General features: G+C 39.2%; 1 protein-coding gene across 1 annotated transcript in view; it reads right to left on the bottom strand.

Annotated features, from left to right (window-relative positions):
* Window positions 1-18,424, bottom strand: part of spag16 (sperm associated antigen 16) — a 459,738-nt gene that overhangs the window by 125,512 nt on the left and 315,802 nt on the right. The window contains exon 15 of the mRNA XM_031892910.1: window positions 3,476-3,602. Within this exon, the coding sequence (XP_031748770.1) occupies window positions 3,476-3,602 (127 nt within the window). The remainder of the gene's footprint in view (window positions 1-3,475; window positions 3,603-18,424) is intronic.

Below are 18,424 nucleotides of genomic sequence, written 5' to 3'. Positions count from 1 at the left end.
GAAACTGGGGAGATTTGCCATTTGCTCTCATATAGAAAGTTCAGCTTGAAGGTCAGTTAGGGTGAGATCTGGAGTGCATATATAATCACTGCCCTAGATATTCTTGAACTATAGGGCACATTTATCAATGAGTGAAAGTCAGCCGGAGTGAAATGCTGCAAATCTCAATTCATTTCCATGGGATTTTTATAGATCATGTTATCAGTGGTTGAAAGTGAGAGTTCGCCCTTTGATACACAAATACAATCCCACTGAGATGAATAGAGAGCAGTGCAATTTCACTCTGGCAGACTGCAACAATCTCTAAAAAAATGTAATGTATTTAGTAAATATTTCCCCACGACTAAGGATTAATAAACAGATATTTCCATATCTATTCATTTCTTTAGTTAAGGGCGAGGCCTGAACAGGGTCGGACTGGGGGGTGCAGGGCCCACCGGGGCTTCTGCCCTAGGGGCCCTGCAGGTGCCCCCACCGGCCGCGTCCCCTAACCTCCCCCCCACAGGGGCCCCCCTAACCCCCCTGTAAGTTTAACGCATCAGGGGAGGGACCATCGGGCAGGGGGAGCGCCAGCTAGGGTCAGGTCTGGGCCGCCGGGGCCCACCAGGATTTTTGCCGGTGTCCTGGCAGCCCAGTCAGACTCTGGGCCTAAACAAAGGTTGGACCTACAAGAGGGGCTTTAACTAAAAATAAGTTTATCTACCATTTATCTAAGACCTTAACCCACAAGGCTGTAAAAAGAAACATGGCTAAATTTAGGTTATGCTCATTTACATTTCAAAGACCTAAAACAGCACAGTACAAGACCACAGACTATCCTGATCATTGTGGCAATTTTAGTTGTATCTAAAAGAAATAAACCCACTGATGTTAAATATCACCACAAAAAATGCAGTAATAATCGAGTTTTCATTTAAAACTGGGACCATCTGTGAGTCAGAAAGCCATGATTATTAAAGCCTTTGGCATTCAGGCTGCAGAGACATACTAGACTGTAGCTATGTTAGAAAGGTTATTAGGGTTTGGTGATGAAGACATGAAAATATGTGACAGAAAAGGGAAAGTTAAACGCAGTTTAAAGCTACTTTATGTCACTTATGCACTTTGATGTATAACATGCATTATGTTGTCAGGTAGATAAGGAATAAAACTTACAAATGACTGCATTACAAGTTGTTAAACAGAGAAGAAGATCAATATGAAGTCAATAGTTTTCCTCAATATTGCTGGCTTTATTTTTATATAGCATACATTCTACATGCAGGATTTATATTCATGTAATGTGTAAGGAACGCAGGTATTTATATTATATGCAGTCATACATATACATTTTCAAAATGCTATGTTGGATATTCCAAAAGAAACTTAACCACAGCTATAAAATGTATTCCCCAGTATCCCCATGGGGCTAGTGTATTCTGTGCAGTAACAATTGCTTCAGTCTCTAATAGACTGCTGTATGGCAGGGGCCTGGTAACTGGGCTTGACACATGATGTAAGAATAAAGTGTTTTGTTCTTGAAAAATCCTGTAGGGTTGCAGAACCCAGGGCGCTCGGTTGCTTTCAGATCTGAGCTTCATATATAGCTCATCTCACAGCGGCAGAGCAGAAAATATAATGCATTGCTAGACATTTTTATAACAAACAATTGAATATGAAGAAAACAAAATACAAGTATCAGTGAAATAGGACCTCTTTCTGTTTACAGAGATGGTCCTGGTTTGATGTGTTTTTTTTTATTTTTTACATCTTTTAACAAAACTAGAGGAGATAATAAAGAAAGGCATGAAAAGAAATAAGACAATTGTGGCGGCTCATTTACTTGCATTTTGCCACTTCCATCAGTGTGAGCAAATGCTTTGCAATATTAACTATAGCAAATACCAGCCTGGACAAATCCATGTGGCCCAATCGATTGGCTGATCATAATTTGATCATAATGCCGGCCTTTGTGACCCAAGGAAAGACCATATTAACTAATGTGGTCCCCTCCTAACAGGATTTTCTAACCTGCCCAATAGATACTGGTCAGGGGCCATCAGGGCAACCTTATCCATGGGTCAGGGGGGAGAATTGGGGGCTTATATGGTCATCTTGACTCTAAAAGCTTTAATTGCTTTCTCACAGGAACTAAGGTCATAATATATGGCCTAATTCCCTATGTGGCCATAGCTTAAAGTTTCTTTCATAATGAGGCCTGCCAACCACCACACTTGCATTTTATTACCTAACAATCAGTTGTTTTTAGAAACCCCTAGGATTGCTTAAAACTGCCTTAAAATAGCTAAAAGGTACCTTTTGTGACCAATCACCCCCAAGGTAACAACTCAATGCATCCCAATGAACAGAGAAACTATTAGGTAAGTTCAATAAGGGTAATTAACAGGAAATATGCACAATGCAATTTTTTCTAAGCATAAACAATTTAGCACATACACTGTAATTAAAATAGCTATTGCAATCTGCAAAGGGAGGTAAATTACCTATATTGCACAGCGTGTAGCCTATGCAATAAAGCTCTTACCGAAGAAGATTATTGCACCAAAACTAATAAAGAATATTACATTGGAAATGCTAATTTTTATACTTATTTATAGAAACTTTTTTCCATTTACAGCTTGTACTACATTTCCCCATATGAGTATAATCACAGAAATGAAATTGTAAAGATATGGTAAGAACATTGCTTCCACTTAATGCTATCGAGCAGCCTTTGCTAATGGGCACATACATATATTTGCATACAAAGCTTCGGTATGAATTTCCAGGTGGATAGATTTCAGACTGCAGCCATAAATGTGTGTTCGGATTGCAGCCAAAATCATAAACAGCATAAAGTTAAGTGTAATGCAGATTTTTTTCATTGGAGAAACCCTTACACATACTGTATCTATATCTGTGCAGGAAAAGAATGTGATGGTATTGATGCAGACAACTTTAACTACTATTAAGCTGACTATGTTGAAGTCTGACCAATTTCAGTCTTACTGCCTACAGTTTCCACACACCAGATAGAGTCACAATCAATTTTTGGAGACTAAAAATGGTATCTTCCAATTCCTACTCTTGGCACATGGGCAAATGGATGACAGCACTCTCATTCTCCCTGCCCTTTAGAGCCACTTGTGAGTAATATTTGCTGAATGAATGGATCAAAGCCGTTCGGCCATTTGTGTAAATGGGCAAATTGACTTCAAGGGGTCTAGGTAACGATTCCCTTCGTCCTTGAACCACAAGCCAAAGAAAAACATAAAGCAATGTGGCACAACACCCTTGCATTATATCCATACTGGCCTGCTAACCAATTCCCCTGGGTCTGTCCTTGATGTCAGTAGCAGTGAATGACTTGGGTGTTAGTGCACCGGCCCACCTGGACTGTTCTCCTCTACTAATGAATAGGGTTTGATCATTCACTGCTCCTAACTCAGATACCCTTCTTGTTCCACACAGCAGTAAAAAGAGTTTCTGCACTTACCAGATGGATGAAATGCTACTTGATTTCCTGGGTGAGGACCTGCATCAACTGATAGCATTGCTACTGCCTTCCGGACATCCCACAGTTTTAAAACCCCATAGGAATCACAAGAAGCAATGGTGTCCCCCTGGAAGAAAAAAAACACAAAACTAGTAAGTTCTGAACATCACTTTACAAAAATATCTGTACTTTGTTTTAAATAATAAACATGTATAGATCATAAATGTAATCGTTTCCATTATTCCATTTATGCTTTATCCGGTAAAGTTTTCCTAGGATTAACCAGTAAATATACTTTTCTTTTCAAACTGATTTTGGACAATTTTGTTACAGAGCCGGCATTATTTACGTCACAGTGGAACCTAGAACATTAAATAAGATTGAGATAAGAATGGTTAGTACTGTGTAGTGATGAGCGAATCCTTTTGCCAGGCATGGGTTTGCAGCAAATGGGTTTGGCAAATTTTGCCATTGAAACCTCCACAAAAATTTGCCGTGGAAAAATTTGTCACGCATCAAAAAAAGTTGCAGTTGCATCAAACTGGGCGTGGTCGCATAGGGGCGCGGCCACGGCAAAAAAGACGCAATATTAATACAGCTAGAAATATTGTGCTACCACTGGTAGTTGATAGTAGGTAATGACTCCATTGGTTGTTGGAGATTAAAAAGCTGATTTACTATTATTGGTCAAGGTACAAAGTGCAACAAATGGCAGCAAAGCAAGCCCCTTGTTTTACAATTTTGCAGCTTACCCCTAGTCAATTCGGATGTTGTGCCCATACTACAACACTCACCAAAGCTTCTCTTTGATGGTTTGTGACAACCCCTAAGCCTAGATTTTCAACAGCAGCATAAAGCACACAAAGCATGTGCAGTGTCACTGACCCCTAACAAAATCCAAGATGGAGAACTCCTTTGTACAACTTTAAAACCTGGATTATTCCTGTTATAAAGATGATAAATCTTTAGGCTGATGCAGTAAGTTGAGTATATAAAATAGGTATTTCTAGCCATATCCATTTTAGGGTTTAGTTCTCCTTTAAGTAAAACCTTTATTAATTGTTCCACTAGAAACAGTTTTACTATTGGAAATCACTGCCAATGAATGCAAGATGACCTCTTAGGCACAGCCAGAGCTTTCTTTTTAATTGCAGGCACGAACTTTCTTTGTCAAGTAATTTCTGCACCGAAGGAACATTGAATTATTGCATACAGGAATAAAACCTGTCATATTGGAGGCCTAATTTGTGTTTGCAGAGCCGCATTTCGGAAATCTTTGATAAAACGCATTAGGCATTTCTGTTATTAACAGCAAAATTTAAATTTTTACTCTAATGACATTTGGCGAAAGCTTTTGAGATTACTTTTTACACACGGGACGGCTCTTACAAGAAAGAATGGTGTGTAGAGAGTGAAGTTAAAAGAGAGATATGAATAATAGAAATGTTTTGTGAAGGCCTCTAAGCTATTTGGGTTTGGAGGGTTTTTAATGACTAAATTGTTATTTTAATTATCAGATAATCACTGTTGTGTAGAGCCAGGACGATAAAGACTCACTTCTCTGCTTCCCTTGTCATTGCCCCCTACACAAAGGATTTGGGTGTCGTCCAACTCGAGTCCAGAGAATGGGTTTCTAAATGATAACCTCCCTGAACACAATGAGAAATTATTCAGGGGAAAGAATTGGAGATTTTAGCTGCAGGGTAACCCATCTAGAAATGGGAAGAAACAGTGACTATAACAGAGTGTAAAGGAAAATAGAACATTCATTAGCATGTTTTAGTGCTTTAAATGGACGTACTGGATGGAGCAGTATTGCTCCCGATATAGCTACACTATGACTTCCACCATTCTCCAGCATAATAGTTTAAACATGATGGGAGCTGCAGCCATACAGATTATACAACTGTTTTCCAGGTCTTCCATGGCCAATGGCACATGCTGTAACTTTATATTCTTAGTTTCATTTGATAATTAGGGATTAGTCCATTTTTTCACCTGATACAAATTAGAGGCACATTGAAAATAAAGGACATAGAGATAAAAACAGCCACTGACTCCAATGGATTTGGAACAAGAAAAAATGGTATTCTGCAAATTTTTCAGCAATGTGAAATGGAGAGGTTTAACACTATTGATCATTGCCAAAGGCATTAAATATTTTTTTTCCTAGCTCTAAACACCTTAACAGCACCACCCTGAAACATGGGCAGATTGTTAGAATTGTCAGACATTGTATCTGCAATCAGCTGGAAGAAGGATGTATTGTTCACATCTCTGGTGGCAATACTACCTACAATGATATAAATCAATGGGACTCTGACAGGCTAAGATGCCCCAGGTCACACCACCTCTAGAATAACCCCTGCAAATTCAGCATGGGTATAATGTGGGGAGCTGAAAATTGCCCCACTATCCTAGATCTCGAGGATGAGGAAGAGGATATATTACATTGGGGTAGCTGGGGATTTCCTTTTTTATCTGAATTTCTTTTTATTGTTCAGCAATTGCAGTTCAACACATATAGTACATAAATGGGCTACTAATGGCAACTCCACCAGAAAATGTAAATCTCTAAATCCTTAATCCCTACTGCTGATGGCCAAGTCACTGTGCATAGTGAAATAGTGCTAAAGTCTTGTGGAAACCAAACCCAAAGCTGTGACCTGCAACCCACGTTTTAACCCACTTGGACCTGCTACCCGACTTAACTCGAAGCTGCCTTACATGGAACCAGACCAGCTACCTGCTGACCACCATTAACAAAAAATGATTTAAAGGAGTAAAACGTGCTTATATTCATACCTACAACTTGACCCACAGATCCCCTCCCGTACCTGCATCTGAATATCCTACCAGCAATCTATAGTTACCTGCTTTTTTCAGTTTACCCGACCTAATGCTCTACAATAGCACATGAATCAAGCACTTTTCTGGAAAGAGGCCAGAAATGTATTATGGTTCTTTAGTTCCTCTAAAGAATATTTGGTTTAACTCTTTTTAAGACACAATACCCTATTCAAATTTAGCGTTACAACTCACTTTATTATGAACGCATTTATCATCTGTTATTTATTAAGGAGCTTTATTTATTTATTCACATCTGTGTGTCTGTTCAATCGGAGCAGCCATATTTGCTAAGGCTTGGTTACATCATTTAACTAATGAAAGTGTCTATAATGATTCAGGAATCCTTGACAGGGGCCTCCAAAGGCCACATTTTCAGAAAAATTATGCTTTGGGTTAACAAAGAGACAGTTCCTTAATAAGCAATAATGACTCTTCAAACGCCAAATATATCAACAGCCTGCAGGGAGCTGGGCAGCAGGAGGTATAGAGCAACGATGACATGTAAATTGGGTAGTAACCAAACAGGAGGAATGCTATATATAACAAGACTGATAAAGATAAAGACTGAATGCTACAGTACTTGCAAGCACAGCCCGCCACTATGTGTTCCTTTGGATTACATGCTGGTCCAGATGTGTGAAAAGGCCATAAAGGCTTGGATCAAAGGAGGGTGCACCCAATCATAACTAAAGTGACTGAGGAGAGCATAAAAGATAAATTTTAAAACTACACAAGCATGCTGATCGCCAGGGGGCACAATTTAAGGGGCTAGAAAAGATTAATTAAATTGGATTCTAATTCCCCCGAGGAAGGTGTTTCTCCTTGGCAATAATTAAAAAGCAAATATTAAAGAAATGTTGACAAGAAAAAAAAAGCCGCAAGCAAACACATCTCAGAAACTCTCCCCGAGGGTCTGCAAATCTAGGTATTCAGTAATGTAGTCCAACTTACAAATAAAATATATTTAAAGTGTGTGAATAGGATACTGCCTATTAAAAAAAATCTCATATTTTAATACTAAATGAAATCAGGATGCTCTGAGTGTGTGCCTAACCAAAAAAATGCCTGTTGGAGAGCTACACGGCAAGTACATCCTGCATTCTTCTATTTGGACAGGAAGAAAAACGCGAGACGTTAGCAAGCACTGATGGAAAGTACAGGATACCGATTGTCTTTAATAGTTGAAGGTAATCACCCGCTCAGCTTGGCATTAAGGTAATGAATTGCTCAGGATCATTTCAAGAGGAGCTAAAATGTTAAGCGTTTCCTGCACTGTCATTTCTTATTGAGTATGAGAACTGATAAGGACTAAGCTCATTCGTGAAAGTATGTTCCCGGACAAGCACTTAGGTGTACAAACATTGGGGAAATCAAGCTTGGGCTGAGATTCATTTATTTTTGGAGAACTCCTCCTTTTAATTGAATTGCACTGCATGACACAACTAGAGATCTTCATAAAAATGCTTTACAAAAAAGAAAAGATATAATTTAAGGAATGATGTGTGCTTGTAACTAGGGTTCAAAAAAGCAACAGGCTGGGCTTTAAGGAACAGCACAGAAGATCCAAATAGAGATTGCATTAAAGAGTATGAAAGGCGCACAGAACAATCACGGTAGTAATGTAGGTCAAGAGGAGAAGATACAAAGACAGACAATACAAAGCAGCCTGGAGAGCAATAAGCAAGGGTTATATGGAGGAATAGGCACAGTCAAAAGGTGACAATGTACAGAACAAAGAGTTATTGAACCGCTTCACAGTGAAGAACATAACACTTCATTATCCTATATTATTATCCTTTATTTAGATGCAGGCTTGTTATGTGGCGCTTTACAGAGATTGTTCATCATTCAAATCATTCATAACAGTTGGAAGGGTTAAGAACAAAGGTTTGGAAAAGAGAAGTTTTCTTCAAACATAAACTGTCCATATGATGTTACAATGTCCGAACTGAAAATTTTATATTAACCCAGTGATCCCCAACCAGTGGCTCAACATGCTACTCACCTTCCCCCTTTGATGTTGCCCCAAGCGCACTTAAAGGAGAAGGAAAGTCATTTTGGTATTTTACTGCCAATATATTTGCCACATTAGTGCCACCTAACCTAGAACAATATATTTATTCTGCAGAAACAATTACTGTACCTGAGTAAACAGTTTTAGAAGCTTCCTCCGTTTGCTTAAGATAGTAGCTGCCAATTTAAGTAGCTTCCTTCCTGCTCCAGCTCTAGCCCTTATAGCTGAGATTACACATTCCTTTGGGAGGGGGGAGGGAGTTCTGGGGGGGGGGCAGGAGAGAGCTGTGCAGACTGTGGTCCTGGGAATTAAGGATCTTTCTGAGAGAAAGTCAGACACTGGAACATCATGTTCACAAAAAAAAGAGACAATAAATCCTGTGTTTCTTTTAATCGAGGACTCAGTGCAGCGTTTCTGTGAGTGCTTATGGCTGTATTTACATAGACCTTTCTGATAAAGCTTACTTAGTTTTTACCTTTCCTTCTCCTTTAAAGGAACAGTAACACCAAAAAATGAAAGTGTATAAAAGTAACTAAAATATAATGTGCTGCTGCCCTGCACTGGTAAAAGTTGTGTGTTTACTTCAGAAAGTCTACTATAATTTATATAAATAAGCTGCTATGTAGCCATGGAGGCAGCCATTCAAAGGAGAAAAGGCACAGGCACATAGCAGATAACAGATAAAACACAATTGTATTCTACAGAACTTATCTGTTATCTGCTATGTATGTGCCTTTTCTCCTTTTTTCCAGCTTGAATGGCTGCCCCCCCCCCCCCCCGTGGCTACACAGCAGCTTATTATATAAATTATAGTAGTGTTACTGTAGCAAACACACCAGTTTTACCAGTGCAGGGCAACAGTGCATTATATTTTTATTACTTTAAAGCTCTTTCATTTTTTGGTGTTACTGTTCCTTTAATGTAGGAACTGGCTTGGAGGCAAGTTTTGGAAGCACAGAAACACAGTTTTACTCTAAGCAGAGCCTCCTGCAGGCCAGCAGCACACATTGGGCTACAAATAGCCAATCACAGTCCTTTTTTTCATGCTTGTGTGTCTCTCCAACACTTTTTATATCCGAGTGTGTCCCTGTTTTTTCCCATACTGTATTTATGCAGGACAGCTTTGGCAGCTTTTGGTCCACAAGATGCTGGCACAGTATATGTTTATTCAAGTGCAGGCAATACGTAGCAAGTCTTATAACAGGTTTCACACAAATACAAAATATTATTCACTCTCCCTGGGTAGATTTACTTGTGACTGTTTTGCTAAAAAAACCACAGAAACAAAAAGTAACAATAAATTATATGGTTAATTGGGATCTACAATATTTTCACTTATAACAACAAATTACAACCAAAACAAATCCATTACTTTTTTTCATAACAAGGGAACAAAGTTCTTTTTTTTAATGGGAGACTATATATTATGTTTATTTAAAGGAGAAGGAAAGGGTAGTAAAGAGTTAATCTCAAGCTGCAGGCATACCTTCAGTTCTCTCAATAGTGCCCTTAAGTCTCCCCATATTTCTCCTGTTCAGATGATCAGAAGCCAAACAGGAAGAAAAAACGCTGAGCTGTGTAAAGAAAGTTCCCATAATGCCTCGCTCCTGCACAGACACCCAGACCAAGTGAACATGATCAGTTTGTAAGACTATGAGTCAGCTTCCTACTGATTGGCTCAGATCCACATTCCTAAGGGGGGGAGGGAGTTCTTAGCGTTCTTGAGGGAGGGGGGAGCAGGAGAGGGGAGACAGCAGAGAGCTGCGTGTCTGTGGCACCAAAAATACTATATTTATTCTGCACAAACCATTACCATACCTGAGTAAAGAGCTCTAGAAGCTTCCTCTGTTTGCTTGAGAAAGCAGCTGCCATTTTAGCTTGATTATAGCTCAGATTACACATTCCTAAGGGAGGGGGAGGCATTCTTGTGAAAGAGGGAGCAGGACAGGGGAGAGAGGAGAGAACTTGCAGACTCTGGCCCCAGGAATGAAGGATTTTTCTGAAAGAGGAAGTCAGATACCCTAAGAACATGTTTACAAAAAAAAGGAGACAAGAAATCCTGTGTTTCTTTTCATAGAGGACTCAGTGCAAGGTTTCTGTGAGTGCTTATGGCTGTATTTACATAGACCTTTCTGATAAAGCTTACTTAGTTTTTACCTTTCTTTCCCCTTTAAATCCAGACTGTCCAAAATGCTGCCTTGCAACTGCCAATGAAATACAGGCATCCGGTAACCTCAGATCTTTCATTTACAGTATTATTGAATTTGGCAGTAATAACTCAGAATATATTCCCAACAGTTTGTTATACATTAAGGGCCATTAAGTCTAAAATATAAATGGAGCAATTATGTAAATATATCATTCACAGATGTATATTTTAATGTTCCAGTACAATGAAGCAGTACCATGAGCTAGCACAAGATACTGTATTTTAGTTTGCTTGATATTCAGCAAGCTGAAAATATATACTGAGGTCTGTGTTTTTGATTGTGTGTCTGTGCATGTTTATATGTGTCTGTGCATGTTTGTATGTATGTGTGTGTGTGTGTGTGTGTCTGCATGTTTGTATGTATGTCTGTGTGTGTGTCTGTGCATGTTTGTATGTATGTGTGTGTGTCTGTGCATGTTTGTTTGTATGTATGTGTGTGTGTGTGTCTGTGCATGTTTGTATGTATGTGTGTGTGTGTGTCTGTGCATGTTTGTATGTATGTGTGTGTGTGTGTGTGTGTCTGTGCATGTTTGTATGTATGTGTGTGTGTGTCTGTGCATGTTTGTATGTATGTGTGTGTGTGTCTGTGCATGTTTGTATGTGTGTGTGTCTGTGCATGTTTGTATGTATGTGTGTGTGTGTGTCTGTGCATGTTTGTATGTATGTGTGTGTGTGTGTGTGTGTCTGTGCATGTTTGTATGTATGTGTGTGTGTGTCTGTGCATGTTTGTATGTATGTGTGTGTGTGTCTGTGCATGTTTGTATGTGTGTGTGTCTGTGCATGTTTGTATGTATGTGTGTGTGTGTGTCTGTGCATGTTTGTATGTATGTGTGTGTGTGTCTGTGCATGTTTGTATGTATGTATGTGTGTGTGTGTGTCTGTGCATGTTTGTATGTATGTGTGTGTGTGTGTGTATGTGCATGTTTGTATGTATGTGTGTGTGTCTGTGCATGTTTGTTTGTATGTATGTATGTGTGTGTGTGTGTGTGTGTGTGTGTCTGTGCATGTTTGTATGTATGTGTGTGTGTGTGTGTCTGTGCATGTTTGTATGTATGTGTGTGTGTGTGTGTCTGTGCATGTTTGTATGTATGTGTGTGTCTGTGCATGTTTGTATGTATGTGTGTGTGTGTCTGTGCATGTTTGTATGTATGTGTGTGTGTGTATGTGCGTGTGTGTGTGTCTGTGCATGTTTGTATGTATGTGTGTGTCTGTGCATGTTTGTATGTATGTGTGTGTGTGTCTGTGCATGTTTGTATGTATGTGTGTGTGTGTGTCGGTGCATGTTTGTATGTATGTGTGTGTGTGTGTGTGTGTGTGTGTCTGTGCATGTTTGTATGTATGTGTGTGTGTATGTGTGTGTGTCTGTGCATGTTTGTATGTATGTGTGTGTGTGTGTGTATGTGTGTGTGTCTGTGCATGTTTGTATGTATGTGTGTGTGTGTGTCTGTGCATGTTTGTATGTATGTGTGTGTGTGTGTGTCTGTATGTGTGTGTGTGTGTGTGTGTCTGTGCATGTTTGTATGTATGTGTGTGTGTATGTGCATGTGTGTGTGTATGTGTGTGTGTGTGTCTGTGCATGTTTGTATGTATGTGTGTGTGTGTGTCTGTGCATGTTTGTATCTGTGTGTGTGTCTGTGCATGTTTGTATGTGTGTCTGTGCATGTTTGTATGTATGTATGTATGTGTGTGTGTGCATGTTTGTATGTATGTATGTGTGTGTGTGTGTGCATGTATGTATGTATGTGTGTGTGTGTGTGTGTGTGTGTCTGTGCATGTTTGTATGTATGTGTGTGTGTATGTTTGTATGTATGTGTGTGTGTATGTGCATGTGTGTGTGTATGTGTGTGTGTGTGTCTGTGCATGTTTGTATGTATGTGTGTGTGTGTGTCTGTGCATGTTTGTATGTATGTATGTATGTGTGTGTGTCTGTGCATGTTTGTATGTATGTGTGTGTGTGTGTGTGTGTGTGTGTCTGTGCATGTTTGTATGTATGTGTGTGTGTGTGTGTCTGTGCATGTTTGTATGTATGTGTGTTTGTATAAGAACTACTTTTATGCGAAAGCATTTGAATTGTAGGTTAGGGGGCTCAGGAGAAATTAAAGTTTTTGGATGATTTCAACATGTCTTAATCTAAAAAGAACACAGGGAATATATGGAACATTTTTACAATTATGCAGTCAAATTATATAAAGTACAATTATATAAAAAGTCATTGATAACTGGGAGAGAGGCTGGAAAACAAAAGACTGAAGAATAAGAGACACATAACAAAGAAGAACTGTAAGTGGCACGTTAAGTACTTTTGCTAAAAATACAGAACAAACCAAATGGTTCCCTTTCCCACTTTTACTTCAGCATCCGATTATTGGATATTAATTAGCCTATGTGGAACAGCGTTTTATCAGCTTTGCCCTCAGAGCTCAAGTGCAACTTATACGTCTTTACTGTCCTTAAGTCGTGTGACTCTTGCTCTTGTTTTCAAAGAAACAGTAGAAAATTCACAGAAAAAAATCTTGCATAAAAAAAACTACTCTTCATGGTGGAGAAAAACCTGAAATACAAAAAACCAGAAGCCTGCTTCTTTAGGTAAGGGTGTGCAATGAGAATTTGAGAAGTCTTATAAATAGAGGATTATTGATCTGAGCATCCAAAGAAGGCACAGAGAGCCGCCGGAGCCGCTGGGCAGTCAGCATGCAGGGTGCACACACATACATTTCCCCTCTATCCCTTTGTATGTACATGCTGAGCATCAAAATCACCTAGTGCCAATCAGATCTCAGAAAAGGATTATATACTCTATTCTGCTTATATTAAGGCGCTCTCAGGGCAACAGAGCATTGCATCTTGGGAACATGTCAGGTTTCTTCCATGCTGTTGTTGCTGCTGCTGAGGGCTTGTGCATTGAGGCAATATAGAAACTAACCTCATATTTCAAGCCATGCTCTATCAATAAATCATAACATTTCTCCTCATTATTTTCTAAACTTCATCAGGTGGCATTTTTATATCATTGGCATTGTTACCCAATATTTTATGTTACTCAGTATGTATTTATCTTTAGAGTCTTTTAGTTACTTTTTATCATCACAGAACCTTAATGGGCCTGAAACAGTGGAAAGGGCCCAGTCCTTCTTATATATTTGTAGACTTAAAGGAGAAGGAAAGTTACAATCACTGAGCGGGGTGCCAAAGTGTTAGGTACTCCCCCCACCGTGACTGTAATCGCTTACCTGAAACCCCAGCTTGTGCTCCTGTTAGGAGAAAACTGCACCGGCAAGGGTTAACACAGGTGAGTGATACTCTTCCTTCCTTTTCCTTTAGATCCCGGGGCGCTGCACATGCGCAGTTGAGCGAACAGGCGGCTTTTTTGTTAAAGTTTGTCTCTTCACTCCACTGCGCATGCGCGAAGACCAAAGAAGGAAGAGAAACGCTTTGTTGCATACATTCCGGTTCTTGCAGTTTTCTCCTTACAGGAGCACCCACCCGGGGTTTCAGGTAAGTGATTACAATCACTGGGGGGCGCGCACGCTTCTTTACAGACAATGAGCAGTGCGCATGTGCCGCCTACAGTCCCAAGTCGCCAAGTCTGGGCAGGAGCGATGCATTATGGGAATCTTCTCTACCCAGCTCAGCGTTTTTCCTTCCAGTTTGGCTTTAGATCTTCTGAACAGGAGAAATATGGGGAGACTTAAAGGCACTATTGAGACAACTGAAGGTTTGCCTGCAGCTTGGGATTAACTCTTTATTAGCCTTTCCTTCTCCTTTAAGGCTGTTTGCATAAAGGGTATTTTTTAACCCGTTAGAAATACCCCCTAATCACCCCTGCTTTCTTCCACTGAACTGAATGTAAAATATCTGATAGACCTAAGGGCTCTGGCACATGGGGAGATTAGTCGCCCGTGTCAAATCTCCCTTGTCCTGGGTGACTTATCCCCCCATAATGCCATCCCACCGGCGAAAATGTAAATCGCCAGTGGGATGGCATACGCGGTGCTGGGATTTCCCCGAAAACGCAGAAGTTTTTTTCGGGGAAATCGCAGGCGACTAATCTCCCTGTGTGCCAGAGCCCTAATACTGTGTATGTTAGTTGGTTTTCATTCAAGATAATGGGAGGCAACAGGATGCAATTCTGGGTGCTTTTCAGCCAGTAGTAAAGGGCCATGTGTGCCAATTTAAGTGTGTTTTATTATAGAGTAATCTTTAAAGCTGAAGTATGTACTGTAATTCACCTGATAAGAGGAGATCCAGCCTAGAGCCTTTCACAAATACAAGGCATTACATCTCAGAAGATAGCTAATGCATTCAAATGGAGGCATAACTACATTATTTTATCAGTGTATTATTCTATTTACTGTGGAAAAAACAAAGCATTGCTGCTACGAACACGTAAACCATCAAGAGAAATGTGTATTGTTAGGTGTCCAAATGGGCACTGTATGACTGCAATGCAGCAGCACTTGGCACATGTCAGAATCCCAGCAGGGCAAGCTCTATTTATAGACATGCCATATTCCCTATCACACATTTCCCTGGCACAGCCGAGTATTCATGTGAGTCCCAAATCTGCTACTTAATAATTTACATTATGTAATTATTTAATTATTTTAAGGACTTTTTACATTTGCCAGCATTTCAAAACATTGGGTAACAATGACAATAACACAAAAATGCCACCTGATAAAGTTTAGAACATAATACAAAGAAATTTTGTGAATTATTGATAGAGCATGGCTTGAAAAAAGAGGTTAGTTTCTACAGTATATTGCCTCAATGCACAAGCCCTCAGCAGCAGCAACAACAGCATGGAAGAAACCTAGCATGTTCCCAAGATGCAATGCTATGTTGCCCTGAGAGCACTTAAATATAAGCAGAATAGAGTATATAATCCTTTTCTGAGATCTGATTGGCACTAGGTGATTTTGATGCTCAGCATGTACATACAAAGGGATAGAGGGGAAATGTATGTGTGTGCACCCTGCATGCTGACTGCCCAGCGGCTCCGGCGGCTCTCTGTGCCTTCTTTGGATGCTCAGATCAATAATCCTCTATTTATAAGACTTCTCAAATTCTCATTGCACACCCTTACCTTAAGAGGCAGGCTTCTGTTTTTTAGTTTTTTTGTAAATATACTAAGTTAGCATTTAAAAACTATGCCCAGCAATTGTCTCTGCTTTCAGTTGCACTTGAGGCGAGAATTCATTTTGCAAGAGTGGATCCTCTGGGTAATGTGGCATTCTATACTGCAACTCAACATTCTTCTTCTAATGTGAACATTTCCTAACAGAAATACCATGTGTGTTGTGAATCTCTCTTTCTTGTGCTACAAATGGGAATAAACCCAGTACCTTAGGTGCTAGGAATCTCATTATGAATACTGTAAATGCAAAATGCTATGTCTTTTCTTCTTCTTACTCTCTGCAATTTTTTTCATTTCTCACTGATTTCAGTTTGTCACTCTAAAAATGTTGGACACTGACGGACAATCAGCAACATTTTGGAAACTATACACAATTGACACACATAGGGGGAGATTTACTAATACACGAACGGTCCGAAGGCATCCGAATGCGTTTTTTCGTAATGATCGGTATTTGTGCGACTTTTTCGTCGCCGTTGTGACTTTTTCGTATGTCCCGCAATTTTTTCGTCGCCGTCGCGAAAAAATCGGATTGGTTTTTCCGGCCTTTACTATCGCTCAATACGAAAAAATCGCGACAACAACGAAATAGTCCCGCAAAATACGATAAAGTCGCGATGGTGACAAAAAAGTCGCGAAAAATCGCGACGGCGATGAAAAAGTCGCAAAATTTGCGTTTCCAATACGATTTTTTTTCCCTTTCGGGATTTGGATTCGTGGATTAGTAAATCTGCCCCATAGTATATATTTTTCATTGAAATCACAGGACAAAAATACAAATCATTAATACAGATGGAATACAATTTTGTTTGTTGTTTGGCTTAAGCCACACCATTCATTAAAATACGCTAAATAAAAAAGTAGCCACGTGTCTCAGAAGAATAAATGCAAACAAATCCAACCATATTAAAAGCTAATATAGTAATGTGTGCCCCACTCTAAACACAGGCTGATTTTTCCATGTTCTTTTAATCCAACCAGTTGGCCTTCAGATCACTATAGAAACATGGTGCTTGCAAGATAACCTCCTAATACCAGTTTATGGAGGGGATTATTACTCCAGAGTGCAGAAATGTAAAATATTCATTTGGGGGCCTCATACACAAATCATTTTAGTTAGAAATTACATAAATATAAATATATATATATATATATATATATATATATATATACTAGAACAAGGGCAGCACTTGGTCAATCGAAACATTGAGTAATAAACCTTTCTATTTTTACATTTACATTTTGCTCACAATTCTTTAAATCTTAAAAGTGCCGCCCTTGTTCCAGTGCATTTTTTTTTTGGTACTAGCACCCAGGTTTTGTTGCTGCAAATGGTGAATGGTGTGCACCCTATGGACTATATTATATATATATATATATATATATATATATATATATATATATATATATATATATATATATATATATATATAATATAAATATGTATATAAAAATATATACACACATCAAAAACGGATTGTCAGCAGCCATAAAAAGAGCCACACACAAAGGGGCACATTTACTAATCCATGAATGTCCGAAAAGCGTCCAAATGCGTTTTTTTCATAATGATCGGTATTTTGCGATTTTTTCGTAAATTGTCGCGATTTTTTCGTAGCCATTACGGCTTGCTTGTAAATTGTTGCAACTTTTTCGTAGCCATTACAACTTGCTCGTAAATTGTCGCGACTTTTCCGTAGCCATTACGACTTGCTCGTAAATTGTCGCGAAAGTACGAAAGTTTCGGATTCATTCAAGCTTCGTTATCGTGACTTTCCTTGGGCCAGGTTGGAGCTGCAGAGTGCCATTGAGCCCTATGGGAGACTTTCCTTGGGCCGGGTTGGAGCTGCAGAGTGCCATTGAGTCCTATGGGAGGCTTCCAAAATCATGCAAAGTCGCAAAGGTTTGCCCGCCGTTTACGAGCGCTCAATACGAAAAAGTCACGACAATTTACGAGTAAGTCGTAATGGCTACGAAAAAGTCGCGACAATTTACGAAAAAGTCGTAAAATGTTCGTTTCCAATCCGATTTTTTCCCATTCGTGATTCGGATTCGTGGATTAGTAAATCAGCCCCAAAGTGTTTGCGCTCATCCATACTAGTGATGTGCTTTTATTTGCCAGTTGTACCTAACACCCACCTTGATCAAACAATAAGTTTAGGGTTCTCTGTACATGTTGTGACTAAAGGTGCTTGATAGAGAACTTTTTCGTCTGGTACAGTTTTGTGGCAACATTTTCCAGCAGTGAATATTTTTAAAAATCCACGCTAGAATTTTTTAAATTTTTCGCCGTTTCGTAAGTTTTCTTGCCGTTTTGTGAATTTTAGGGCAAAGCGAAATGGCGAAAAATTCCCAAAACACATTGCTCATGCGATTTTTTTCTTGAACACTAAATTTTTTTGTCACCTGCGTCTATTTTTTTGTCGCCTGCATTTTTTTTTTGCATCAGGAGATATGAAACTGAACTCCACCGCTGGTGTGAGCCTGCTGAGTGCGTGACAAAGCAGGTTTTTGGTTTGTATCATATCTGCCACTAACTCTGACTAGTGATGAGCGAATCTGTCCCATTATGCTTTTTCAAAAAATTTGTGAAACGTTGAAAAAATTTGCCAAATGTGAAAATGACGCCCATCAAAATAAAATAGTCAGTGTATCTAGTATAAATAAATTTAAAGCAACTGGACTTGTTAAGTCTATTTAAATTTGCTTTAAATTTATTTATACTAGATATACCATGAC

Source organism: Xenopus tropicalis, chromosome 9 (genome assembly GCF_000004195.4).
Source record: "Xenopus tropicalis strain Nigerian chromosome 9, UCB_Xtro_10.0, whole genome shotgun sequence".
NCBI lineage: Eukaryota > Metazoa > Chordata > Amphibia > Anura > Pipidae > Xenopus > Xenopus tropicalis.
Note: the sequence above shows the minus strand (reverse complement) of the source record. Positions and strands in the feature narration are given on the sequence as shown.